The 27,416-nt window shown below is 52.5% G+C and overlaps 9 protein-coding genes across 9 annotated transcripts; 4 read left to right on the top strand and 5 right to left on the bottom strand.

The window, feature by feature from the left end:
- Positions 1–42: 42 nt before the first annotated feature.
- Positions 43–819, top strand: MYCGRDRAFT_65866 (uncharacterized protein; the record flags this gene model as incomplete). Its single annotated transcript, XM_003857396.1, has 1 exon — positions 43–819. One exon carries the CDS (start codon positions 55–57, stop codon positions 817–819), a length of 765 nt encoding a protein of 254 aa, XP_003857444.1.
- A 709-nt stretch (positions 820–1,528) lies between these two features.
- On the bottom strand, positions 1,529–3,080 carry MYCGRDRAFT_107116 (uncharacterized protein; the record flags this gene model as incomplete). Its single annotated transcript, XM_003856160.1, has 1 exon — positions 1,529–3,080. The coding sequence occupies one exon, from the start codon at positions 2,919–2,921 to the stop codon at positions 1,734–1,736; it is 1,188 nt and encodes a 395-aa protein (XP_003856208.1).
- A 379-nt stretch (positions 3,081–3,459) lies between these two features.
- Positions 3,460–5,547, bottom strand: MYCGRDRAFT_34630 (uncharacterized protein; the record flags this gene model as incomplete). Its single annotated transcript, XM_003856159.1, has 1 exon — positions 3,460–5,547. One exon carries the CDS (start codon positions 5,545–5,547, stop codon positions 3,460–3,462), a length of 2,088 nt encoding a protein of 695 aa, XP_003856207.1.
- A 791-nt stretch (positions 5,548–6,338) lies between these two features.
- On the bottom strand, positions 6,339–8,556 carry MYCGRDRAFT_89257 (uncharacterized protein; the record flags this gene model as incomplete). The annotated part of the gene is made up of 5 exons (XM_003856158.1): positions 6,339–7,129; positions 7,401–7,499; positions 7,732–7,749; positions 7,904–7,951; positions 8,316–8,556. 5 exons carry the CDS (start codon positions 8,554–8,556, stop codon positions 6,339–6,341), a joined length of 1,197 nt encoding a protein of 398 aa, XP_003856206.1.
- A 4,468-nt stretch (positions 8,557–13,024) lies between these two features.
- On the top strand, positions 13,025–14,403 carry MYCGRDRAFT_83678 (uncharacterized protein; the record flags this gene model as incomplete). The annotated part of the gene is made up of 2 exons (XM_003857397.1): positions 13,025–13,062; positions 13,122–14,403. The coding sequence occupies 2 exons, from the start codon at positions 13,025–13,027 to the stop codon at positions 14,401–14,403; spliced, it is 1,320 nt and encodes a 439-aa protein (XP_003857445.1).
- Positions 14,404–14,716: 313 nt separating this feature from the next.
- MYCGRDRAFT_65863 (uncharacterized protein) lies at positions 14,717–16,033 on the bottom strand (the record flags this gene model as incomplete). The annotated part of the gene is made up of 1 exon (XM_003856157.1): positions 14,717–16,033. One exon carries the CDS (start codon positions 15,980–15,982, stop codon positions 14,717–14,719), a length of 1,266 nt encoding a protein of 421 aa, XP_003856205.1.
- A 550-nt stretch (positions 16,034–16,583) lies between these two features.
- Positions 16,584–17,339, top strand: MYCGRDRAFT_102314 (uncharacterized protein; the record flags this gene model as incomplete). Its single annotated transcript, XM_003857398.1, has 1 exon — positions 16,584–17,339. A coding segment is annotated over one exon (585 nt), but the record flags the coding sequence as incomplete, so codon positions are not given.
- A 3,095-nt stretch (positions 17,340–20,434) lies between these two features.
- Positions 20,435–23,903, bottom strand: MYCGRDRAFT_65859 (putative ABC transporter; the record flags this gene model as incomplete). The annotated part of the gene is made up of 2 exons (XM_003856156.1): positions 20,435–20,773; positions 20,829–23,903. 2 exons carry the CDS (start codon positions 23,901–23,903, stop codon positions 20,537–20,539), a joined length of 3,312 nt encoding a protein of 1,103 aa, XP_003856204.1.
- Positions 23,904–25,217: 1,314 nt separating this feature from the next.
- MYCGRDRAFT_98417 (uncharacterized protein) lies at positions 25,218–26,423 on the top strand (the record flags this gene model as incomplete). Its single annotated transcript, XM_003857399.1, has 1 exon — positions 25,218–26,423. One exon carries the CDS (start codon positions 25,218–25,220, stop codon positions 26,421–26,423), a length of 1,206 nt encoding a protein of 401 aa, XP_003857447.1.
- Between the last annotated feature and the right edge of the window lie 993 nt (positions 26,424–27,416).

The raw sequence follows: 27,416 nt of genomic DNA, 5'->3' as shown, positions 1-27,416 counted from the left end.
CTTATCCACTGAACACTTCTTCAATACTCAAATCCTCCTCTCACTACAACAACCATGATTACCCCAGCACCGCCGCCGCGAACGCACGCCCTCCCCCCTCCATTCTCGGAATCCACCGAGCCCTTCACCCTCATAACCCAAGGCGCCGAAGCTCTCCTCTACCGCACCACCTTCCTCACGCCCACCACGCCCGCCGCATTGAAAGTCCGCCCCGCGAAACCATGGCGACATCCCACTCTCGATGCTCGCTTGACCCGCCAACGAATCCTCGCTGAAGCGCGCGTGTTGGTCAAATGCCGGAAAGAAGGCGTCGCTGTGCCGGGGGTGTATGCTCTGGATTGGGAGGCGGGATGGATGATGAGTGAGTGGATTGAAGGACCGACTGTCAAGGCGGCGGTGAGAGGGAGAAGAGTGGGTGCGGAGGGAGAGGAAGAGGAGTTGAAAGGGTTGATGAGGAGGATTGGAACGGCGGTCGGGAGGTTGCATGCTATTGGCGTGATACATGGGGATTTGACGACGAGTAATATGATGTTACGAAGGGCCACTACTCGGGATGGAGAGGATCAGATAGAGGGTGGGCTGGAAGGCGAGATTGTGCTCATCGACTTTGGCCTCGCGACGCAGGCGGTGCAGGAGGAGGACCGCGCGGTGGACTTGTATGTTCTGGAACGAGCGTTTGGGTCGACGCATCCGAGGGAGGAGGGGTTGTTCGGGGAGGTGTTGAGGGCGTATGGGGAGACGAGCAAGTCGGCCAAGACGACGCTGAAGAGGTTGGAGGATGTGAGGATGAGGGGGAGGAAGAAGAGTATGCTGGGGTGAAAAAAACGAATGAGTGTTGGTGGGAGAGGGTGGGTTCACTTCTCTCCCGCCTGTGATTTTGACTACATGATGAAGTATCCAAGGTCCTGGCTGCGCTGATCGCATGGAGGACAATGAGTGCTACCAGTGGTGCTCCTCCTTCTGACGGCCGGGATACGTATTCCGCGAAACAGGTCGATGTCGGCCACGGGATACCTACCGGGACAGCACTGGCATCTCGACCGGACCGGTCATCAGCCTCTTGGGCGTGGATTCTCGCCTGACCGGAGTGGAGACACAGGTCTCAAATGCAGTCTGGAAATCCTCAGCAGCACAGGCTCGAATTCCAGCACATCATGACCCCAGTCCGACAAACGAGGAGATTTCAGCGGCCACCAGAAGAACATGGACGTTGCCAGGTCGCTGAAGGCTAGCTCAAGCCAGGTTCTTGAAACCATGTCATGGCGCCAGGAGGGCAATGTGAGGAGGAAAGAAATCAGCGCCTTCCGCGCCGGAGAGGCTGCTATGCGAAAAAGGGCACTAGGGTAGAAGACCTTCATTGGAACAGAATGATCAGGCACTGTGCCTGAAAGCCAGGCGAATCAGCTTGCCGTAGTGTTCACGAGGGAGTTGCAAAAGATCTGAAAGGCCGTTGCAAAAAGCGAAAAAGTCGTGCCTATCGAAAGTACAGGTCTTCGAAGCTAACATTGGGTATCGTAATCTACAACGCCTTGGTTCAAAATCACCAGTCTCATATCCCTTCCATGCCGTATCCGTGTCCATGCCCTTTCCCATAAACGCCACCATGACCTTAAAAGTGTCCATGATTCAATTTTTCCCACAACTCCGACAGTCGCAGGTTCGTCAAATTCGATTCACGCTTCCTCCTCGCTTCACAATTTTTGCCCCTACCACCTCCTCTGCTCATTGCTCGATCAGTCCTCCCAAATCGTCTCCAAATCCAAATCACCTCTCCTTTCCGCTCCACACACACTCCACCTCTTCCTCTCCCTTGCACTTCCTCCTCTGCTGCCAAAGCCAAAACCCCTTGGCACATCCAGACTACTCCTTCTTCGTCCACCATCTTCTTCCTCTCCGTTCTCCGCGCGCTCTGCCCTTTCCGCCGCTAATTTCAATCGCAATATCCTCTCCGCTTCGGTCGCTTCGCTTTCCAAATCGGGTGCGTCCTCGATCGTTTCGAGTGAGGAGATTGATGGGGAGCGGGAGCGGGTTGAGGTTGGTGTGGAAGGGTGGCTACTAAAGGAGGAGGAGCTGGCGTAGGAGTGGAGGGAAGGATAGGTCTCGTTCAGATAGCGTTGTGGTGCGAGAGTGGGGGAGCCGGACGCGGATGTGCCTGCCGAGGGAGGCTGATCGCTGTGGAGATAGGTGGGTGGGGTTGATGCCGCGTTCAGAACACTGTGTAGGGGTGAGGCTGGTCGTCGACGGAGGGAGGATGAGCGACCGAACGGTGCTGGAAGAGGGGAGAATTGTGCCAGAGGTTGGCGCGGTGTGATGTCCAGCTCCGAGTCTTCTTGTATTGACTGAATGGCGCCGCTGCTGGTGGACGGTTCGCGCCAGCTCGGAGATCGCGGTCGAATAGGGTTGCCATTGCTGTCCTCGATCGGACGAAATGGCGAGCGCTGTCGTGCCGGTGTGCGCATTGGCGAGGACGGTGCGAGAGAGATTGAGGATATCGAGTTCGCCAGATCGAATGGGCCGGGACTCGAGTGAGCGCGAGTCATGAGCGGAGCGGTGACTAGGGCGGCGCCACTGGAGCGGGTGCGCAGGTGCGAGCGTGAATAGGGTGAGCGATTGCGGTGTGGAGAGGAGGACTTTAGCGGCGTGGGGGTGGTGGTGTTGAAGTAGCTCTGCAGCAGGGCGGTGTTGGGAGACGGGTCGGTCGAACAGCGGCGGACCGCATCGGGGCGTGGTGGAGGGATGGATTTGGTATTCACGCGTGGAAGGTCGAGGATAGGCGTGTCGCGGGACTTGTCGGTGACGTGGACGGTGTCGATATAGAGACGTCGACGCTCGATGGACGAGTGATCCTTGTCGGAAGGTGAAGTGGTATCCGTGTCTGCTCGACCAGCATGTCCGGGCGGGAAGTGCAAAAGCGGCGTCATGGTCCTGGTCTCTCGTGGGGGAGGACTTGTTAGAAAGGGTCTCCCGCTCCAAGTCTTCCTCGTGACGTGACGGACTCCCAAACTCTCTGGCAGTCGACGGTATATCGCAAGCAGACACTCTCCAGACCAGCTGGACAGTGGGATGGAGCGTGAAGAAAGAGGTAGGGGAGGTCAAGGTGTAGCGAGGAAGGAGGATTATCGTGTCGTGCTGGTTGGTTGAAGGTTTTGATGGGTCGAGGGCGATCTGGCGTGAAAGTGTGACCCTTCAACGCTTCAAATTCCTCGAAGATCCTCCAACCTAGTCTACGCTGGAGCCTTATTCCCGGATAGATGTGAGGAAAAGAGGGACATGTCTATACCTTATTGACTCGCACTGACAAAAACAAACACACCTATGATATCCAAGCTCGTCTCCCGCCATCACCACCAAATTTCACATGCAACGGTCAGCCGGTCTCCGAGCCTGACCTGGGCTGTGTTGACTCTTGTTGAGTGTTGAGGCTTACAAGAAAGCTCGGTCATCAATATCCGAGAAAACCTACCTTCTTTTAGGGTTCACAGCTTCGCTTCTGGACTCATGTCCACGTCCACCCTCTGACTCGCTCTCCGCCATGACTTCCTTCTTGCGTTTCTGACCCGCTCCGCTCGTAGCTGTCTCCCCCGTTGCTTCATTTTCCTCGCGCACGACATCTTCCAACCGCTCATCGTACGTCTTCTCTTGCTTCTTCACCGGCGGCACGAGCTGGCTGTTGCTCAGTGTCCATCCAGCACTTTGCATCATCTTCCACTTCTGGCCGACCTTGACACGCACCAGATCTCCCGTCGCCCTTGCGTCCTCCAGTGAGTCGTGGCCACGATCTCCTCCCGTTTGGATCGAACGACCAAGGTGTCGCTGGGTCAGCATGCGGAGGCCGAATCGAAAGGGCAGTCCGCGAGGATGAGGGAAGCAGACGATCGTGTCGACAATGGTCGGGTGACAGAGGCGAACGGTGTTGAGATCGTTGTCGATCGCGTGTCCCATGAGGGGTGTCGTGGGCGTGAGAAAGCTGCAGAGGAGCTCTCGGGCGCGTCGTGGATGATCGACTATTGGAAGGATGGTTGGATCGGAATTACTCGGCGGCGACTCCTTCCACTCCTCGTAAGGGATGGCATTCTGAAAGTGCTCAGGGAAAACGCCGGAGAATCTGCTGTTGAGGTCGATGATGGCGCCGAGTGGCCGGACGAGTATGTCGAGAAGCTGCTCTCCGGACGGCCACGATACCGCAGTGAGGCGGATGAGCTCAAGACCATAAGTCGTATATCCCATCTCACAATCGAACGTCACTGCTGGAGGTGTGCGCCCATGCTTGTCTTTCGCCGGTGCAGGATTGTCGGGTGTATTGATGAATGGAAGAATGGCAGCGAGTCGTCCCGCACTCGTCGTCTTGAAGACATGGTCCTCGCTTGTGGTGCAACCAGGATAGCCGGCCTTCTCATTGCAGCATGGGAAAAACTTCTCTTTGGGAGCCAGCTCGCGATCACCCTTAGAGCTAGGCGGCGTCACCAGCCTGTTTGGGTGGTACCGACAGGAACCGCCCGATGTAAGAGCGCCGTCTGCATTGCGATCTGGAAACATCCGAAAGCGAGCTGCGCATCGTTCGCACGTCTCATAGTTTCCACTGGCCTCGACAGCAGCGGCGCATTGCGCAGCTTCTTCAGGTGAAGGAGGTACGGGAACGTAGCCGTATGCAGCCAGAGTCTTCTGATCGGCGAGAAGATGTGGTAGAATCAAAGGCTCCTGATCTGGCTCCAAACCGGTGACGATTGCCTTGGGGTTTTGTTTCTTCGCCGGTAGAGGCTCTGGCTTGGCATGCAGAGTCTTCACATATATCATCCAGTCATCGATGGTCATCTTTCTGAGGCCCGAGATGCGTTGTTTGATGACATTGGAGTACACGGAAGGCTGTTCGCGCGCACACTTTTCCTCCTCGTCGAGTGCCAGCTTGATCATGAATTGTTCGGTAAGCACCACGGTAGGTGCCATGTCGGCGGTGACAGTCTCGCGGACTTTCGTGTTCAGGCGCACCATTTCGACGTGGAGGGCCTTCAAGAAAACCAGCCGCTTCTGATGTCCCGCAGGATCGTTCGCAATCAATCGAGGGTTCAGGGTTTCTTCGACTGCCGGTTTGACGTTGTTTGCTGGAGCCTTTGTTGCCGCAATGGGCATTGCGCTTGTCGAGTTTGCTGCCTTGGTCGGCGTCGCCGCGAGCTTTGTCGGTTTTGCATTTGCTTGCGGAGGAGAAATGGGCTTTGTCAGTGTGACTGGCGGAGTCACAGCGGACTGAACTCCCTGTTTGTCGGCTGGCTTCACTGCCGACTTGACAGCTGCCAATTGATCCCTGATGAGATCCGCTCTGCTTGGTGGCTTCTCCGCAAGAGTCTCGTAGGTGATTTTGCGACGCTTAGTTGCAGGTTCGGCCGCGTCGTGTGACGTGTTGCTTGGTTTGGCAAGATTTGCAGGTGAAGCATGCTGATTTGAGGCAGGCTCCGCCGGCGTGTGATGCGTGTAAATGCAGCTGGTGAGGGTGCATTTGATTCCTGCTGGGCAGTCAATCCCCTTGAAAAGATTCGTCGTGGTCCAGACCATGTTTGGCGATGTTCGATGGATCAAAGCTTGGTGCTTCGAGTTCGATGTTGTTCAGGAGCGGAAGGGGCCAGAATCGCGACGTGGACAGGGCGCTCTTCCCGCTGACAGCGCCATCAATTTCTGCGATATTGTGAGACTTTGAACATGAGACAGACGAATGAGTGATAGAGTGACATCTCATCGTCTTGGATTCTCAACACGATGAAGTGAGTAGATAAAGTGAAAGAGGGCGGCAACGAATGCTTTCATTCGCAACAAGGAAACAAAGGAAACCCTGGCAGAGAGTCCTCACCTGGGAAACGGAAGGAGAGCGATGTGAGGCTGGACGTACCTGCAGACTACTGTTCAAGCCTGTGCAATGGGCACCGCATGTAAAGCCACGCTGCCGATGATGTGTTTATTTAGGTCGAGACGTGAAGGACCTATCGGGAGTAAAGTGAGTGGGAGGCCATCAGGGCACGTCGGTGTGCTGACTAAGAATTGCATGAAGAATGCGAAGCCCCCGCCGGAAATCGACGGGAGGTGGAAGTGCTTCTTTCAGACTTCTAACATTCTACATTCTGCAACAAATGACAATATCATGTTCCTCATCAACATGATGCTGTGCTCCTTCTCAGCCAAGCAAGCGTTTCGGCAATTTGCTTCCTTCAGACAGCCTACTTTCTCGTTGCGAGAACCAGCACGAACGGCCAGGTCATCCGAATGCTCCGCCCACCCATTGCCTTCTGCAAGCGCGCAAGCTCCGTCTTATACAACTCCTTGACCTTGATCGGTGGAATCCAATGCACCAGTTATCCTTCCAGGTAATTGTAGTCGGCGTCGTGAGAGATCAGATGTTCATCCTCGAATATCTCAACCGACTCTCCTTCAGAGACTTTGGACTTCCTTGTCGGCCAGTTCGAAGACGCCATAGGCGCGCCATTGTTGGTATGAATCCGCCTTACATCAGTCCAAGTCAACGCATCGAAGGGCATGTTATCAAGGCGAGCATTCATGGCCGCTCCACCCGAGTCCTCGTCTTGCTTCTCGATCTTGGAGCCGTACTCCTCAATCATCTTCTCATAGATGTCGTAGAAAACCTCTCTCGCCTCGGCCAAGACCGGGTCTCGCTCATCTAGCAATGGCAGGACCCCATACAGCCACCCGGCAAAAGTACCTCCAGACTTCAAAATGTCTGCGATACGAGGCGTGGCGACATCGACGTCTGCCCAGTGAAGGCACTCCGCTGCCGTGACGATGTCGACTTTCTGACCCTTTGGCAGCTTGTCCACAATGATATCCTCTGCTTTTCCCTGCAGGAATGCGACTTTGTCCTTTGGGTATTGTGCAAAGAACTTCTCCGCCGCCTCGACGTACGCTTTGGCAGGATCTGTGATGGTGACATGGGCGAACTTCTTGGTCAGCTCGGCGCCGACGATCCCAACTCCGGCTCCGATGTCAACACCGGCCTCGTATCCGCCGTTGTGGGAGTCGTGGTAGGAGAATATGGTTGAGTACACCTCTTGAGGGTAAGCAGGCCGATATTTGACGTAGCCATCCCAATCTTGGTTGGCGAAGTTGAAGCTTTGGCGTTCGGGTTTTGCTGACATGGTCGTTGAGGTTTCGTTGTTCAAGCGGATATCTTTCTGGAAAGGTCAGGAGGGAGACGAGGAAGCCCATGTCCTATGTTAGCTCTATGGGTGCGGCGTCCGCTGCCTGATGTGCAGGAAGGAACGAAACTCGGACATCGATGTCATCCATCGGCGGAAAGTGGCTCACGATAATCTCAGCTCCTTCCTACTGTAGTTAGTATGGCCGGCTAGTTGTAAGCTTTGGACGATCATCCAACACAGAAAGCTTAGGCGGAAGCTTACTCTGCGAACGATCCCTAGGTTGGTCGGTTCGCGCAAAGCACCTCAGCTGGCACAATGTACACAGCTCAGCCGCAGAGTAGGTCCGGTCGATACGACGTACTGGCCAGCAGCAATGCAATGGGCTTCTCCTCGATTCTCGTTCCTGTCCCAGCTCGAAGGCACCAATATGCCACATTCTTTGGCTCTGGCCGAGGAGACTCATCTCATTTCCAGATTTCATGACATCGAGAACGAGTCCAGAGGCCACACTACTCCTTCAAACATCCTGTCGCCGACTCCACACATTCCCCCGCATCTTATGCCCCACACACAACATCGACCGCAAACTTACCCGCCTTATCCGCCTGTACTGTAATGTTTACACTTTGCACACTCTAATCCTTGACTTCCTCGACCGCTCCAACATCGCCAGCAGTGGATTTGACCGGCAACCATGACGAAGTTGCGCTGGTAATGATCTGCGTGCTTTATGCGAGCTGCGAGTATCTCGCGTGATATCTTACCGGAGAGCTGTAGTTCACGGGTGTGGTTGTCGGCAAGTATGGCTTTGCCTGAATTCACGAAGATCGTGCAGGTCGGTGATAAGAGATTGTTTGGTTAGGTTGGGAAACTCGTCCGCTCGCATGGCATTATGCAGATTTATGCTGGACTACTCACGGTGGGAGGATTCTTCCTTGGAGTCGTCTTTGAAGCGGCCAATTCGACGTGAACATGGGAAGCCGCCATATTCCGGCGGTCGATGTCGTATGGCGATCCGGGGTGAGTACAGTGTCGTGCTCAGGACAGGAAATTACTAAGGTAACCACGTTGTCTCCTCAGTTTGGCAATATTGGTGGTTTCACGGCACTGTTCGCTTTTCTGGGCCAAAGGAGCGCCGCTTTGTACTGCAAAGTACTGCGTCTGCTTAGATCTTACTTGCGCGAGCCTTCTGTCCCGCGTTGTGTACGCCTTTGGGCGCTGAAGAGAGAACAAGCGAAGCAGACTCGGTCTTATTGTGGGCTTGGACGGCTTTGAGCGAAGATGAAAAGGCGATGCTAGGAGACATCGGTCCAGGGTATAGACATTTGCTGTAGTGAATACAGCGTCCAGAAGCTGTGACGAATTGGCACCAAGACGGTCCTATGCGGTTCTTCTGCCGCCAGTGACAGTTGTTCATGGTGGCTGTCGAGTGAGGTCGTGGAGAGACGGAGCCCCAGAGTGGCCATTCGGAAAGAGTCCGGAAATCGCGTTAGCTCGAAAACAAAAATCAGCTTTAGCTTATAACACTAAATAGAGAAGCCTTGCGAGCACGAATATACTACGAAAACACTCCGAACGGCCTCGTAGAATTTCTATTACCGTTACTACGAACTCGAGGAAGGGCTATAAGGTAAATAAAGGACTATAGGACTCTCGCTACCTTCGTACTTCTACGCAAACTAAACTGTACCGGCGTTTAGTAGCCTAAGGCTTAGAACAGAGGTATCGATCTCGTAGGTAGATAAAGCTAATTTGCTTATACTTTAGGCTTATATAAGCGTAGAGAAAAGGCTTTCGAAGGTACTCCGGCTTAGATCTATTGTCGGAAGCGTACGAGATATAATACGAATAGGTAGCAAAGGTAGGACATTAGCTAACAGAGATAAAAGTAAAGTAAAAATATACTAAGAGTTCTACTAAATCCGTACGGAAGATTTTTAAGAAATTAGACGAGTCGTCCTTAGTAGTGTTCGCGGTATATTCGTACTCGTAGGCCTTCTAAGGCCCCCGCTACTTATACTAGTATCTACGTAGATTCTGTCGAGTATCCGAGATCCTGTCGTCGTTAGCTCTAGTATACGCGGCGGCTACTTAAGGATACGCTTTTAGTATAAGTATCCGCTATTAAGTATCTAGTATCCTAAGAAGTGTATTGGATTACTATAAGGGGCAGGTATATACGAAGATACTAGAGAATCTGTCCGACCTCCTCGCGAGGTAATCTTGCACCTGTCCGTGTACCCTTATTTGCCTTTCTACTACTAAACCTTAGTAGTAATCTCGCGGATCGCGTTGTTTAGCCGGGAGCGCGTTTACGCGTCGTAGATCGTATCGTTGTTATATAGTACTAGCTCTTATATTCGTATATATCTAGCTCGTTTATTAAGACCCTACTAATTACGCTAACACCTCTAACTATAGCACTACTAACACTAGGTCTATTAGCGTAGAAGAAGCGTAAGAGGGCTACTACGAAGAAGAAGGATAATCCGGTTAAGGCGGCGAAGAAGGCGAAGAAGGCGGCGGCGGCGGCGAAGAAGGCGCAATAAGACGAATACCCTAAGCTAGTACTATATAAGGATTATTAGATTAAGTTTATGCTAGAGTTGTTTAAAGAGCGTAAGAGCGTATAGACCGATAGTAAGAACTATACTATTTAAACCCTTAATAAAGTAGCCGGCATTATAACTAATTACTTTAAGATTAGGTTTAAGGGCAAGTTATTAAAGAGCAAGTAGCAGAAGCTTAAGGGGAAGTAGAAGTAGTAGATAATCTATACAAACTATGTTAGTAGATAGAATAGCATTCTACCTCGCGCTAAGCCGGATATTAAGGAAGCGTACTACTTAAATTATCTAGAGTGTGCTAAGTTTATTTCCGATAAACTCCCTTAATTTAAGGAGTAGTTTAAGGAGCTTATCGGTAAGGATGTTGCGACTAGCGAGCTAGTAGAGACTATGGATACTCTTAGGGATGCGGCGATAGTAGACGTATTATCGGACGATAAGGATAAGGATAAGGATAAGGGGCTAGCGACGGACTATAACCTCGATAAGTTATCGGAGACTAAGCGGCAGTTCGTATTAGCGAAGCGGCATAAGAAGGCTTATAAGGCTGCGAAGGAGGCTACTATCGTAAACAAGAAGGCGAAGAAGCGTATATACCGCGCGGTAGATCCTAAGGAGCGTCTCTATAAGAAGACAATTAGTACTAGAATAAAGCCGTTCGCTAAGAGCCTTACCGCCCTTACGAGAAGCATAGAAGCGCGGGTAGCGTAGGCTACACTTCCTCTACTAGTCGTCGAGCGTACGCCTAAATTAGTAATAGAGTTAATTAGTAAGAGGATAATAGACGAGGAGTTCCTAAAGGAGGTAGCGTTCGAGGAGAAGTGCGAGGTGTTGTCGAATCTGTATAGAGTAGATTATATAGCTAATATCGCCGCTAGAATGCTCTTAAAACCGGCTTAATTTAAGAGGTTTGTAGGCCTTTAGTTAGCGTAGATAAGGGCTCGGCGGCAGCAGCGAATAATGCTAATAACTCCGTAGTCTATAAATTATTAGCATAGCTATACTAGTAGTAGTGTAGTTAGTAGTAGTTAGTAGTATAGCGTTAGTAGAGGGTTTGTTAAAGGTAGAAGGATCGAGGACACTAGTAGAAGATTTAATCTAGTGCGTAACTAAGCATCGACTGCTGCCTCTTAATAGAGAACTACGCGGGCATAGAAATACCTTAAAATACGTACAAAAGTCCTAGCATAGTATATACTATCGATTTTAGTAAGGGTGTTGTTAGATTTTAGCTGTTTTCTTACCTAATTAGGAAGGAGCGGGCTTTAAAAATAAGGGGTAGTATGCAGCCGTATCGTCTACTCCTAGCTCGTCCTCTACCGTAAGGCCCCTTAATTACCCTGTAGAAAAGCGACGTAGAAGATATATTTTTACTAGAGATTCGTTTATAGCGCACATAACTTTTAAGGCTGTTTTTAGTAAGGTTTTAGCCGTTTTTGGCGCTAAGGCTATTATACGATCTCTCTTTAAAATACAATATAATTAATTAGCTTTCTTTATTAACTTCTAGCTTTACCGCGACTAATCTTCCTTCCTACTTAAGATTCTCCTCGTAATCTAACTATATCTCTTCCGCTAACTAATTACGAAACGCTAGCTATTTATTATCCTCTTTATCGTCCTCGTCGTCCGCTGTTCGACCCTCTAGATTGCCGATTATACCGGTCTCGTTACGAAGGAGATAGGGCTCGAGAGAAAGAGGCTACGCGCTATAATCTAGGATAAAGTTATAAAGGACAAAATAGGCTATAACTATACGCTTCTGCCGTAGGAAACTAGTGTTAGCTCTCGGTCCGTAGGTAATAACCTCGAAGCGCTTCTTTACGATGCTAAAGATGCGCTTAATGTAGTTCCTTAGCTACGCGTAGCGCAGATTAAACAACTCCTCTTTAGTAGCCGGCCTTATCTTAGCAACCGCCTACTTACGTAGATAGTATCGCGTCTTCTAATAAGGTACGAGGATCCTTCGGTCTATTGCTAAGTACCTACTATCTACGAGATAATAGCGACCCTCCGGCACTACGAAACTATTACGGTATGTACCGTTAAGTACTATTCCGTCGTTCGCTAACCCTTCGAATCTAACTAACGTATATGGGAAGCGGTAGTTAAGGTTATACGCGGCTATTACATTCTATATAATAAAGTTCTTCTAACACCTCTACGCGCTCTAATGCTCCTTAGTAATCGCGGCGTAGATGTAGGTGCTATCGATAGCTCCGAGTATATCCTTAAAGCGACGAAACTTCCGATCCTTTAGCTTATTATAGAGCGTGCCCTAAGGGCGTAGTAACTTTATAAAGTCCTTCCCTATGCGACAGAGCGCTATGCTTATACGGTTAATAATCCGTATAAACGTAAGCGGTAAATACTAATACTTATTTCTTAGCGACTTCTTCGAGAGGTTGTACGCTACGTAATCGAGGAAGATTACGACCTACTCTTCTACTCGCACCCCCGGATCTCGCTCTATTAATCTACCTCTTACGTTAATCTTATTAATTAATGCCGACAGCACCGGCTACTTTAAACGCGTCTCGCTATAGTAGTAGTCGTCTATACTATATAGAGATATTCGAGCCTCCTTCTAACCCTTCTTCGGATCTAGTAATGTAGTCGGCACTCCTAGTAGCCGGTACTATCGCTCCTTCTTTATAGGACCCCTAATAAGAGGCAATACGGCTGTTACGGCGGTAGTAGCGGCGATAGCGACGAATATAGCGATCGAATCGAACTCGGTATTAGCTATAGCGCGGTAAGAGTAGGAGCAAGAGTAAGAATAAGGGTATATAATAACGTAGAGCCCTCGCGTCGACGACACGAGCTATATCCTTAGCACGCTAATAGAGCTTATTTATAGTCTACCTCGGATACTAGACGGCTACTTATACGAAGAATCTACTACAGAATCCGGTGAAGAATCTTCTCGGCGGTATCCTTAGATACGGATACGTGGATACTGGCTAAGTAGCGGGGGCCTAAGGTAGTCCATAACTAAGATTTTTGAAATTCTGCTTTTGCGCTAAAGTGTTTCCGGACTTTGAACCGAATGGCCACTCTGGGGCTCCCTAGGAGACCGGACATTGCAGGGATTGTGGACCGGAGGTCGGGAAGTCTTTTGTCCGTTATGACGCGGTCTTCATGCGCGTTGGACAACTGCAGATTACTTTCTGTCAATAGAAACAGCATGGAATACATCTTCGCCTTCGACTTTCAGGACTTCAGTCTATTGCATCTTCTCACAGCAAATCCTTGATCGCAATCGCCCTTCGACCCGCGCATTCATTCTCTGATCCGACGCCCCGTCCGTCCACCACCATGGCTACGGCGGACCATCTCGCGGTCCTCGTGCATGGGTACGTTCAAAGCAGTCCACCAGCACTATCTAGGAACTGTCACTGACTGACGCTTACAGATTCTGGGGGAATCCGAGCCACTTGAAGCACCTGCAAGAAACCCTCCAAAAACGACACTCGGCCGATCGCCTCCACATTCTCGTAGCGAAGTCCAACTCCAACAACCACACATACGACGGGATCGAAGTAGGAGGCGAACGCATAGCGAACGAGGTCGAGGAAAAGATTGCAGAACTGGAGGAGAACGGAACCACGATCAAGAAGATCAGCATTACAGGCTACTCGCTGGGTGGCCTCATATCCCGCTATGCCATCGGTTTGATGTACAATAGCGGACTGTTCGACAGGATACAACCGATGAACTTCTCAACATTCGCTTCACCACACATTGGAATCCGAGCACATAAAGGCGGGATACGATCCGAGTTGTGGAATTATATGGGCGCGAGGGTGTTGAGCACATCCGGCCAGCAGATGTTTCTGATCGACACATTTCGAGACACGGGCAAACCGCTGCTCTCTATCATGGCCGACCCGGACAAAGTCTTTATCAAAGGTCTCCGCATGTTCAAGCACAAATGGGTCTACGCCAATACGCTCAACGACCGCAGCGTGCCATTCTACACCGCGCTCTTCAGCCGCACCGATCCCTTCGTCGCTCTCGACAAGATCCAGGTACATTACCTAAAAGACCAACCGGCCCCAGGCGAAGTCATCCTCGATCCCTCGCACTACGTCTCGCCCCGACTCTCTAAACCCGAAGACTCGTCCCTCTACAACCGCTTCCAACTCATCGATAGGAAAACGTTCTCCAACCTCCCCTTTTACATGTTCATCATCGTCGCCATACCCCTCGCACTGCCCGTCTTCATGATCAACTCCGGCTATCAAACATACCAATCCGCACAACGAATTCGCCACCACGAATCTGGCGGGGCGTTCAGTCTGGACCGTTATCGCGCGAAACTCTTCGAACAGGCGCAAGCCGTGCAGGACAGGACATACGAGCGCGCGGCCACATCGCAAGCAGAGGACTATCTTCCCACACCACCTCCCGAGTCCGCACGGGAAAGTTCACGCTCAAGTTCGGAAGACACGAAAGATGCCGAGCTTGCCCGTCGGGAAAGCTCGAAGAAGGAAACCGATTTCCCGCTCCTCGCATTGACGAAAGAGCAATTCGAAATGATCGATGTCTTAGACTCGGTGGGCTTCGTTAAATATCCGGTGCACATCCAGAAACATCGACATACGCATGCGGCGATTGTGGTGCGGATCAACAAGGCGAGCTTTGACGAGGGAAAGGTGATTAGTGAGCATTGGGCGGGCAAATTCGAGATTTAAGGGGGTCGGATTTGGCGGGAACATACAGGAGAGAACTTGCCGAGATCTGGTCAACAGCATGGACCATAGCATGGAATGCCAGTCAGTGAACAGAAACAGCTCGAGAGAGGAGAGCTGGATTGGAGTCGAGCATCGAGTTGCAGGCCGGTCAACAGAGAACAGGCCAATCTATCACGATGTAGCGATACGGATAGAGGCGTTCAGGAGTTCGTGTGTGATCATGCAGCACATGGTAGATAGCCCGGAAAACAGCCGGAGACGAGTTCATGTCGTTATCATTAGCCACGTCAATTGCATCGTGTTTTCGTCGGCATCAATCGAACGGCACCCTCCTCAGTCCATTTCCCTGGCCCATCTTCTGCGCCTCTTGCCTCGCGCCCACCGCACTGGGCACCTTGATCCCACAACAGTCGCCCCAACTCGTTGGATTATGCACATGCCTCATTCCATCGACCGTGACCTCCACCTCACCCACTTCGTCCTCTCCCACCTTTTCCTCCGCGTCCTTACTCATTCCCTCCGCGGCCGGCAAGATCGAGCCAAACATGAAATGCTGCGCGACAGGTAACTTGCCCAACACCTCCGCCAGGAACATTTTCCTCATTCCGCCCTCTACTTTCGCCCAGCCCTTCGCCGCGGAGATATCATCCAGCATCGGCGAGTGCCACCGCAAGCCCTGCACGGTTTTCGTCGCGTTGACCCAGCGGATCTGGTCGAGGTAAAGGTAGTCTTTGCTGCATTCTTCGATGATGAGTTCGTTGTGGATGCTCATCGGGCGGATATGTTTGTGGTCCACGAGCTGGCTGGCGCCGAACAGGAACGGGAGGAACTGGTAGTCGTCGAGACCCCAGACGCCATGGGAACCGGCGGGTTCGAGGTAGTATGTTGATTGGATGGAGCGCATGACGGAGAGGTACTTGGGAAAGACAAGGAGAGTCAGGGCCGGGAAGAGGTGGGTTGGGAGCAGAGAAAGTTGTCGAAGGCAGAGGAGCCAGAGGAGGAAGTTCAGTTCGTGGCCGCTGCCGTAATCGATGCGACTTCCGTTGCCGAACGACTGGGAGAGATATGTGGAGATTTCTTGCTGGGCGGCAGTGTCTGTCACGCCGAGTTGTGTATGCCATTGAGGTTTTGCGTTGTCAACGGCTGTGAGGAAGTCTCGGAAAGCTGGGTTGCCGAATCGTGATCCTGTATCCAAGGGTGGGCACTCCTTCACCAGACGGTCTGCATCGTCTAGCACTGCGAGAAGTGCGACTATTGCTGGATCTCGTGCTGCTTCCGACTTTTGTATGCTAGAGATGGTGGTGTCGCGAACCGAATCTGAGAGGTGGAAGACGAAGCTGATGATCAAGTCGTGGCTTGCCGATGATGTGAAGAGATCGTGATCGCGCTCGGAGAGAATGCGTCTGCTCGGTCTGGTAAAATTGTGGTCTTTGAGATTTGGAGGCGGCGCAAGGTTAGGCGTTGGTGGTGGTGGATTCGAGGGCGTCTCATCCGACTGCGGCCGTCGGCGAGGCGTGAGTTTCGGCAGCTTCTTGGAGAGATCGGGCGGGTTGGTAGGAGGTGATACAGCAGTGGGCATGATGGGTAGGATCTCGAGACGTGTTGGTTGTAATATTAAGGCACTTGCAGAGGTATTGCTCAGATGTGAGAGACAGGACGGGAGCTCCGAAGTCCAGTGCTGACAATTGACCTTGATGTCCGGGCTCCTCGGGCACCCCATGTCTCCAAATTGAATCAAATATTATAGGCAACGTCATCAAGTTTTGATGCCTACCGTTAGATTGCCCCTGAATTTTGGTACGGTACTCACGTTGATCAGAGGTATACCTACCTATATTCGACCTTCTAGGCGCTCCTCTAGATGATCAAAAGCAATGTAGGATCAGGAGTCTCGCCTGCATCTTGGAGCTGATCGGTGCCGCAGGATGAGTAGACTTCAAAACACTACTCCCTTGATGTTCTACTGCTATCAAGCACGGCAGATGTACTGAGATGCGGTGGTAGATGTATAGCCGCTTCGTCGTTGCTCAAGGACGATGGCGTAGAAGTCTGAATGTTTAATTTTGGTCCAGGAAGCTCTGCATTCGGGGAGGCTTTTATCAGCCACGCTTCTTGGCTCACATGTGACAGTTCGTCAACGTCGCCAGTATACGCATCCTCAACCCCCCAGACCGCTTCTTCGAAAACATCCTCAGCAGGACGGATGATTAATGCCTGCTCGCTTGTCCGCATTGACAACATATGACGAACGATTCGCTGAAGTACCTCACGATGCGCGAATACAGCAGCAGTCTTGATCGCAGCGCATCCCCCTCTCGATAGCCCGTGCAGCGTTACCGCACAGGCAGGTCATGTCGAGCAATGGACCTTCATCGTCTTCCCTCGCTTTACCGTCCGGGTCCCGACCGTCCACCGCCGCAGCCGACGTGAGCTTCACGCCTCGAAATCCACAGCCCGTCGAGTCTCGAATTCCCAGGTGGAGACGCAGTAGGAGCAGCAAGAGTCCCAGTGACAGCGACAATACCAGCGTGGCAAGTCGAAGCAGTTACAATGGCAAGCGGGCTGGGTCGTCGGAGCTACCACTCCCGGCGTCAGAGGGCAGGAATGGCACCGTCAAAAGTACGCCTAAGCGACTGATGAAGTCGGGAGGGTTCTTGCTCGACTCGGCGTTTGCCAACGGGCACTTTCACAAGAAGGAACTCAACGACAGCGCCGTGAGGAGAAATGTGCCGCAGGTTCAGGTGGAGAAGGCGAAGACGGCTGCCGATCGCGTGTCCGGAGACTCCTCACGACGTGGATCGCCGCTCTCCCGCCAGGTTTCGAACGACGACTCGACAGGCTACTCTGGACGAAGCTACGCCTCGCCGTCGCCGAGTATGGATCCGGCCCAGCTAGTGCAGATGGCTTTGAGCTTGAGCGAGAGTCGTAAACGACACGTGAGCAGTACCCTCCCCGTCCCGATATCGCCGGCAGGGACTCGGCGCGTGGTATCAGATCGCCCGTTCAACAAACGCTCGAGTCTTCTGAGCGATGGAGTGGCGCATATATCGCCAGAGTCTCCAAGATCGAGTGGCCAGTACGGAAGCGAAATAGTCAACGATGGCGCCGAGCTAGTCTCTTTCAACTTTTCGCCTGCTACATTGTCCCGTGCAGACAAGGCTCGCAGGTACTTCGAGTTGGCCAGCGAGCATCGCCGATTACTAGAGCATCTGCCTCCTCTGAAGTCCGATCGCCACGCACATGGCAACTATACGCTACAGGCCAACAGCAGCCCCGGCAGCGCGCATTACGACCTCACTCGAGTGCCATCGCACATCAATGCTCAACGTGGACTGGGGCGATCTTACAATCCTCTGCAGTCACTGCGTAATCGTCGCCTACGAAACCGGGAGAGACGTTCCCTGCCTGCGCCACCGGATACCTGGCAGCAAACTGACCGCATCAAAGCATGGATCAACAATGTTGAAACTGCTTCCAAAGACCCTGCGTTTCGTCCAGGCGGCGATCATGTACGGCTGCCATCGTTCCCTGGGGAGCTGAGAGGTCAAGATCAGGTTCAAGCAAATCCTTCAGCACGGCATCGCCGAACAGATACGGTCACGTCAGTAATCACGCGACCCGAGAACGGATGGACCATTGAGCCCGCAGAGCTGCTGGCGGATACGTACTGGTTGGAGAAGCGCGGCAACAAGGCTTGCATCGAAGACCGTCATGGGAATAAATTGTTTCCCAATCTCGCGCGAGCAAGCGTTGACCTGCCACGACGAAGCAAGGAGTACCACGGCAAAGACACAGACCCCGAGCACGACGCTACTTCCGACAAGTACAGCCTGAAAGATGAGACTGAAGACGAAAATCGTACGAAATTACGCCGCAGGGACCTGCTCCCAATCCCGGGACTCCGTCGGAAGAACCACGCAAGCAGATCCGCAAGTGTTGAGAGTGGATCAAGCGACGAAGGGCGCGGACCAGCTCATCGATACGGTGATGCCAGGTCGGGCGGGGAGAATACTGGGCCACTAGAGCGTCACATGCGAGACATGATGGTAAAGGAGGCAAATGGCGAGTTGTCGTCGCCGGAGACTCATGTGTCGGACCATTGGGATACTCAGCGCAAGCAGATTCCTGGAGGAAGCGGTAGCATTGGCAGAGCACAGCGTGAGTCTGTGTCGAGCATGGGCGGTCGCCTGTCGACTGACTTCACTGCCTATCGGAGAGTTCGATCTGCAGATGGAAGAGCTGGTTCAGTTGGTCATCGCAATGAGTCGGAAGAGAAAGTTTTCGGCGGTCCATTGCCGGCCAAAGCGAGCGGGTCCGCGCAGCCCGCCACATTGCAGCATGCACCGTCAACGTCCAGACGTACAGAAGATACTGACCAGGAGCTGCGCAGTAAAGACCAAAATCATGTCGAGCGCCACGACTTCGCCGAGACCTTCGATACTCCGCTGTATCCTGTAGTGAGTGGCGAACCGGCTTCCATCAAAGCCAGAGCGAGTTTGGAAATCCCGCGAGCGCCCCGAATCACTCGACACAAGACGAGCGATAGCTTTGGCAGTGGCCTGCGCCGTTCCGATACGAGCGGTACGATCGGAGACAAATCCACCAAGGATGGCAAACGCCGTTTCTTCAAAGCTGGACGCATCGGTGAGATTGTGCGCACCGAAGGCTCCCGTATTGGCGATCGCTTGCGCAGTGGTCGAGATCGATCAGGCGAAGTTGCAGCGGACTCCTCCAAAGCTCATTCAGATTCCGATGCAGAGGAGGATCGACAAGACAACTATGACAGCGAGGTTAGCCCACGTGCATCGCTCGACCAATCCCGGCCGAAGGCCAAGTACCATACCTCCGGCTTGCCATCTTTCAAGTCTCCATCTGCAAGGGGCAGGGAACATAACATGGCGGAATCGACAGCGTCCGACGACAGCGATACTGTGAATCGGCAACGAACGCGCAAGCGTGCAGATCGCTCGGCTTCTCCTACACTGCCTACCATCAACCTGCCAAACGATAACACTACGGCCAACATGGAAACTCCCGCGGAGAGGATGAACTATTCAATGAAGTCCGCGTCCCAACAACATCTCTCGTTCGGAGCACTTCCAGCCATCAGAACCGGCGACAGAAGAGGTGCGCTTGTCACTGCGCACGGAGGCCGAAGACACTGGAGTATCTCGGACCCGACCCACCAACAGAAGCCTCGAGTCCTTGAAAAGGTCACGGCGCGGGACATTGCTCGGATCCGAGCATTACTGCTGGCGACCGGCATCAAAGCTCACGAGATTCACCAGCAGGCCGATGATGTCAACGACAAGCGATCCGGACTGATTCTCAAGGTATCCGAGCTCACCGGAGATAAGATGACGAACGTAACTCGTAAGGAAGAATGCCTCGTCGCCGGCCGGCTCCTGTCCGACGACATCTCAACGACCCTTGGCAACTTCGAGAAGACGGTCCAGCACTTCCAGTCCACAACGGCGAAAGATCTCTCGGCTCAACTCGACGAACTCTCCCATCGCGTATCGGACCAATTGACGAAATTAGTACACGAGACTTCAGACGAGGCAGACGCCTTTAACGTCGAGCTTACGACCAAGCAACCTCAGGAGGTCAAGCGCGTGGACGAGGCAGTCGATGAGATGCTCCGACAGCGTAGGAGGCAGTTCAGATTACTGCGTCGCACCGGATTCAAATTACTAGAGTGGTTGGTGCTGGGCATCATGTGGTGGCTGTGGTTCCTGGTGGTCCTGTTCAACATGGTGAAGAAGGTCGTGATGGGTGGCGTGCGAGCGGTCCGCTGGCTTGTGTGGTTCTGAGGAGTGGCTTTCGAAGCTGGAGAATCTTGTGGATGATTATTGTTCTCTTTTCTTGCACATCGCGAATGCTTTTGTGATACCCAGAGAGCTGGTTTTGGATGCTTTTCTTCGCATTTGGGTTAGGAGTCGTTATTTGGAATAATTCGTGATTGCATCCGTAGATATATAGTCTATAATCACACACATATATAGACTTGCAATATGACCTTTCGGGTTGTACTTCACACTACTATTCATGTCTGTATATACGCCTTCTGGCTGTAGTGTCGTGCGCTAAGTCTACACGAGTGAAGAAAAGGAAAACGTATGCCAAGATATCTCTATCGCTTCTCCACCAACAGGAAATGAATGGCCACGTAGCCCAGCACGAGGAACACTCCGCAGAAGACGCCCAGTCCAATCACATCCTCCCACATTGCCAGTACCTTGAAGCCGAAGCTGGAAAGAATGGCGGAGCCGGGCACTTCAATGTCGAGACCGTATTGCTTATCCACCAGGGAAAGGTAGCGCACTTCATTGACGATGAGGCCTTCGAAGCCGAAGTGGAAGATGGAGAGCTGAGATGAGTGTTAGCAAAAGGTGAGGATGTGACGGAAGACGGTATATACGCACCCTCTGCAACCACCTGACCGGCCCGGGAATGGTCTCGTGATTGAGCAAGAAGCCAGAGAACAGCAGACTGAACAGCATTACTAAGATGCCGAACAGATTCGCCACGCCCTGATTCCGCACGCAAATGCCAATGCACAAGCAGATCATTGCCGAGGCAAGGTTGAAAAGGACTAAGAATAGCATGAATTTGAGGAACTCAGGCCAACTTGGAATGAGGCCGGTCATCGGGTATACGATGCAGCCCATGATGATGGGCGGAACGAGGCGAAGCGGAACGATGTCGAAGACGACCTTGGAGAGGTAGTAGGCGAGAGGCGAGTAATATCCCTTGGCACGCTCGCGGAGGAAGAGAAGACGTTCAGGAGCGAAGACCGTGAGGGAGGTCAGTGTGCTGAAGCCGAAGAGAGCGAGCATGAAGAAGAAGAATCCGAGGCGGTTCTGGAAGCCTGCGAGATCGTCCGTCAGGCCGTAGAAGAGGAAGCCGAGGAAGACGGCGAGAACGATGGCAATGGCGTAGTGGGTGAGCATGAGCATGGGGTTGCGGTAGATGTTTCGCCATGTTCGTCGGGAGAGAATGAGAAATTGAGTGTGGATCCATGGCTTTTGGTAGCCGTAGAGCTTACTCCTGGCAGAGCCGGTTGGAGAGCCTGGTGCGTGGCCATTCATTTGCGCTGCATGAGCGACAGTGCCGTGAATGTCGTCCCGCAAGGTAGCAGCCACATCAGATGACTGATATGCGGCGATTAGAGCATCCAGATCTGTGCCAGTGTCACCTTCGCCAGTGAGGCCGCCGTGGTTGTCGTCGAGGATCTGGGGACGTGGCTGTCCATTCTGCTTGGCCAACTTGAGCCATTGCTGATGACTGGCTTCTTGCTCCCTCGAGAAGGCACTTTCGCCGGAACTGCGTACGCTGGACGGAGCCGCGTTGTCTGCGGTGTTCTTGCGAGTGAACAATTGTCTCTCTTGCTGCTGTCGTATGCTGGACTTCCTATTCGATTTGGGCCGAAGGAAGCTCTCTCCAGCAGTAGATGTTACAGACTCGCCAACGCTAATATTACTGACGCTCGGAATGCTCTTGACTGCCATGGTAGAGCTTGCTCGTGTTGCGAAGCCATCGCCACCGTCAGAGCTGAGCTCCATCAGATCCGAATCGCTGGGCGTGCTTGCATGCATCGTGAGGTCGATCAAGTAGTCGGCGATGTTGAACCCAGGAGGGCAGGAGTAGCCGATGCCATCAAAGTAATCCTGGCAGTCCTTGAAAGGTCCACTGTAGACAGTACGACCTTGTGCAAGCAGAATGAGCTGATCGAAAAGTGCCACAATGTTGGAACGTGGTTGATGGATCGTGAAGACGACAGTCCTGTTGTAAGTCTTGACCAGGTTGACCAAGCACTCAACAACATTGAACGCATTAAAAGAGTCGAGACCCGAAGTTGGCTCGTCCAAGAAAAGGATGCTTGGACTGGTCACCAATTCACAGGCAATGCCAACTCTCCTCTTCTCGCCTCCAGAAATACCACGACCATTTCCTTCCTCAGAACCGATGACTTGGTGTCTGATATGGTAGATACCCAGCTGGCGCTCGACGTCTTCGACTTTCTGCTCTTTGGAAGCTCGGCTCATCTGCTTTGGCAGTCGGAGCAAAGCAGAATCCAAAATCGTCTCGTGCACAGTCAGGGTGGGAAGCATGGTGTCGTCTTGATCCACAAATCCAATCACGTTGCGAAATTGATCATCATCCACCTTGTCACCATTCAACCAGAAGTCGCCGGATGCTGTGCCGCGCTTGTTCTTCCGGGCCAAAATGTCCAAGAAGGAGGTCTTGCCAGCACCTGAAGCACCCATGATGGCCAGGAGCTCGCCAGGGTGAACAGCGCCGGTGATGCCAGACAAAATCTGCTTGCCCTTCAATTTGTACGACACGTTCTCGAATGATAGAGCAGCAGGCTTGTGGTCAGCAAGGAGCCTCGCATTCTCCTCCTCCTCCTCATCTCCAAGCGCGATGTACCCGGTCTTGTTCTGCCCGCTCCGTCGACTGAGGAAAAAGACCAAGAGGACCACAGCGACCACGAACAGCGCGCATCCAGCGATGACTCCAGCAATCAGTGGCGTGTTGATCTTCTTCACTGGCCGTTCGTATCCCGGAACCTCCGTCTTGTACATGCACTCGCCACTATGGCACGAAAGCATGATGCTTGGATCGCCGAACACACTGGAGATCAGACCGTTCATGGCCGGCTCAGAGAAGATACTGTTGTCTTCCTTTGAGCCAGTGTACGTCCTCACCGATATGAACGAAGCAGGTCCCTTGATATCCTGGTCCAGGAAGTCACTGATGTCGATGCTGTTCTTGGCACCACAAAGCATACGTCCTGGAACACATTTACACTGAATGTTCTCACATTCATACTTGGTCGTGTTTCTGTCCTCCGTGGTTTTCAGACTCCAGCTGCAGGTGTCCAGTGCGCAGTAGAAGCTCTCCTTCTGATCCACCCAAAACTGGAAATTGCAATCCTCCCGCTCAGCATTACAGCTGAATGTGGCCTGCGGTTTCTTCTCTTTCAACATGTCCAGAATCTTGCGATTTGTAATGTCACACATTTGGTAGTTTTCCTTCACAACAGCTCCTTCCCGATAGCAGACTCCGCCTTTTGTGTCTCCCGGCATCATAGCATCGCAGGCGCTGTCCTCCTCGCATACATTGCAATTGATACCACCCCAACCCTCTTTACACTTGCATGGCGCATCGCCCTCGCGAGGCAAACGATCTTTCCCATCCGCAAGCGAGCCACATAGCGGCACGCTGCAATCCTCAGCTCCAAAGCCTGGCGGACATGTGCACTTTCCACTGCTCTTCGTGCAGTTCGCGTATTGTTGGCAGACGAAGTCGTCGAGATTGCAGTTGAAGCATGGCGGGCAGTCTTCAGGACGTCGTTCGAACAGCGAGAAGGGATCGGATCGTTGTAACAGGTCGTCGTTGGAGGTGAAGTACTGATTCGTCTGGAGTCCGGCGTGGACCGTCCATGGTAGTGACAAGATGCTCACTATCGCGGCGGCGCAAAGGGAACGCCACATGGTGAAGGAGACAGGCCGGTCGCCTAGAAAGAGGTCTCACCTCATCGACGGATACCGATCGAGTCAGGGAACGTGAGTTCGCGTGCAGGATGTCGCGTCAGAGGACTTGGGATGAAGATGATTAGGTGGTTCATCCAAGATTGCAGCGGGTTGGGTTTCTTGCTATCGCCTGCAGATCCAGGGTGAGGTGGCGCCGACCCGAATCGCGAATCGCGTCCCACGTGGAGATGACAGGAGAGCCTCGGCGGAGCCAGAATTTAGAACCTTCAATTTCAGACACTTCAACGACATCTCTATCACTGCACCTCCTGATCCGATAGACTTTGCTCACGTTCGCGGATTGCTACATCAACGCTCACTGAGCTCTTGAGCTCGACGAGTTCAGGCCTGATGGAGTCAGCCAGCGATGGCCGGTGGCCGAGTTACATTAATTTCAACTCCTTTTCCTTCCACGCGACGACTAGTGTGCTGCTCCTCGATTGCTGATCATCTGACCGAACGAGACACAAGATGCAAGCCCGGCAACTCAGTCATGGGCGTAGTACGCAGACGGTGGGTTGTTCGCGAACCAAGACCAACATCGCGATGTTGGCGAAGTGTATGGACCAGGCGAAACTGTGGGATGCGGTGTCGACTTGGAGAACAGGCGGGTATACTTCACCTTGGACGGCAAGAAGATCGGTTTCGAGTTCCCGGGCGTGTCTGGTCGATTGTTCCCCATCCTTGGGTTGGGGCAGAAGGTGAAGCTGGAGACAAACTTTGGCGCGAAGCCATTCATGTACAAGAATGCCAACTCGATCGACCAGCAGTTGGCGGCCGACACAGGCGCTGTAGACGATGTGACAGGCCTGGATGCACCCAAGGCGTCAAGCGTCCAGCCTTAGTGGATCGGTCAGAGGGTGAGGGAGCTGGAATCCCGACATTCTCAGTCTACAAGGTATGGGATGATAGTTTGTGTGCACAGCACAAGCGTTTTGCATAGGACTACGTGAATGTGCTCGGCATTGTTCGGACCAACCGAGCTGTGGCAAGCCCAGGCTCTTGAACGTGCCTTTTCCGTGTAAACTTCCTCAATGAATTTCAATCTGCGAAACTCCGTTGTTGACAACAAAGTCAGCACACTGCGAGTGTGCTTGAAGTGTGCGATACCCGCTGCGCCGACTCACGCCTCTCCTACTAGACGCTTTGGCGGGGTGTGGGGCGGCAGGGTGTGAGTACCGGAGTTCCTATAACAGCCGTGTCTCCTCTGCACCTTCTCTGCATCAATATTCTGGTATCAATATTAACCGCAGATCTTGCTCGAACTGTACAAGCATGCCTCTCGCTCCTTTTGCCGTGGAACAATGGATGGATGAGAACGAGACGAAGGCAAAATTCAATATTGCCGAGACGTGCTGTGCTTCCATATCCGTCAACGATCTGGTCAAGCTGAGCGATAGAAAAGATATCCAGGCCGCGGATCTCATCGATCTTTCTGCGCCTCAAGACTACGGAGAGATCAGAGGAAGTACGGAGCTAAGGAACAACCTTAGCCGACTTTACTCGACGAAAGTGGGAACGCCTCTCAGCGCTGAACAAGTGCTCATCACACCAGGAGCGATCGCGGCCAACCACCTCGTACTGTACTCGCTCCTCAGATCAGGGGATCATGTGGTATGCCATTACCCTACATATCAGCAGCTCTACTCTCTCCCGGAATCTCTTGGAGCCAAAGTGGACTTGTGGAAGTCTGATCCGAACAATGCCTGGGCGCCAGACCTTGAGGACTTGAAAGCATTGGTGAAAGAGAACACGAAGCTGATCATCCTCAACAATCCGCAAAACCCAACAGGAGCGGTGCTGAAGAAGTCACTATTGCACGATCTGATAGAATTCGCCGAGGCCAAGAACATCACCATTCTCTCAGATGAGGTCTATCGGCCTCTCTTCCACGGCATCACACCCATGTCCAACGACTTCCCGCCTTCGATCATGTCGCTAGGCTACAAGAATACCATTGTCACCGGCAGTCTGTCAAAGGCCTACTCGCTCGCTGGTCTACGAACGGGATGGATCGCAAGCAGAAATCCGGATATCATCGAGAAATGTGCCCAGACGCGAGATTATACCACCATCTCGGTGTCCAAGATCGACCAGAAGATCGCTGCCTTTGCTCTGTCGCCCGACACGATACATACGCTGCTCGCGAGGAACATCCAGCTCGCCAAAGCCAACCTCGAACTGTTGGAGCGGTGGGTCATCAAACACGATGAGTTTTGCTCGTGGACGAAGCCAGTCGCTGGAACGACAGCATTCATCAAATTTGAGCGCGATGGCAAGCGTATCGATGCCGTGGCGTTCTGCAACCAGGTCATGGAGCAGACGGGCGTCATGGTGCTGCCAGGTGATTGCTTTGGCGAAGACTTCAAAGGATATGTGCGTTTCGGATACGTCAACAAGACGGAGATCTTGAAAGCAGCATTGGAGGAGCTGCGAAAGTTCATGCGCAAAGAGTTTGATGATGTGCCGCTCTGCGAGTAACCTTCTCAAACAACATGATACATCCTTTCCAAAGCAGAACCCCAAAGCGAAACCAACTCTCACCGCAAATTTGCCTCGCATCCTGGTGTATTCCGCTTGGTGACACTCTCGCCTATTCCTCCTCGGTCTTGAGCATGGCCAGGCGGGTGATGGGCACGCTCAGCTGAGCCTGCGTCCTCAACGTTCCGTAAAATGTCGGTGTTACGATCCAATTTGGTTTCGCTTTGCCGAATGCACTGCCGTGATCGTATGGCGGCTTTCCCAAACTACGAAGCCAACTGTCAGTATCGCCAAGAAATGCCTCCAGGCCCAGGTGACACCACAATCCAACTCACCAGTCGCTTTGAAAATCCCGCACAAGCTGCAGACTCCCGCCATCGAACTTGAACCGCACATTCACATTCTCGCAGGCGTAGTAGTTGTTCGGATCAGCGATGGCGGAGGTGCTGCTTTCGCGGTAGCAAGAAGTCTGCAGCTTGAGACCCTTGTTGTTGTCGTGGAATTCAAAGGTCATGAAGCTGACGGGGTGCTGTTGCGTTGTGGCGTCAGGCTTGGGAGCGGCCACGGCGAAGACGACGAGGTTTTTGATGATCCAGGAGTCCCCTTCGATGGGACAGACTGACCGTTGTGGAGCTGAGAGAGCCACTGCAAACCTGCCGAGGGCGGCGAGCAGCAATATTGCGAGCATTCTGGTTTGAAGGTGAGGTATTGTCGTTGCTTGCTGTTATTGTTGTTTTGTTGAAGGAAGACTTTCAAGCCCGTAGAGGACCAACCAAACAAGTGAGTTTCAGGTGAGCTCCACTTCACTCTTTTTACTTCGAGTTGCCGTTGTGAGCAACTACACAGTCGTGGTTATTGAACGAGCGAATAAAAGTTCTCTCGTTGAGGAGTGATATGCCTGGGCCGCCGATTTGTAAAACGAGTGAATGAACGAGTGCTGAGCGTTGAACTGGCAACAAAGGAAAGAGCGACACAGACCTGCGCGCCTCACTG

This window comes from Zymoseptoria tritici, chromosome 1 (assembly GCF_000219625.1).
Source record: "Zymoseptoria tritici IPO323 chromosome 1, whole genome shotgun sequence".
In the NCBI taxonomy this organism is placed as follows: Eukaryota; Fungi; Ascomycota; class Dothideomycetes; order Mycosphaerellales; family Mycosphaerellaceae; genus Zymoseptoria; species Zymoseptoria tritici.
This window is presented reverse-complemented; position numbering and strand designations above follow the sequence as displayed.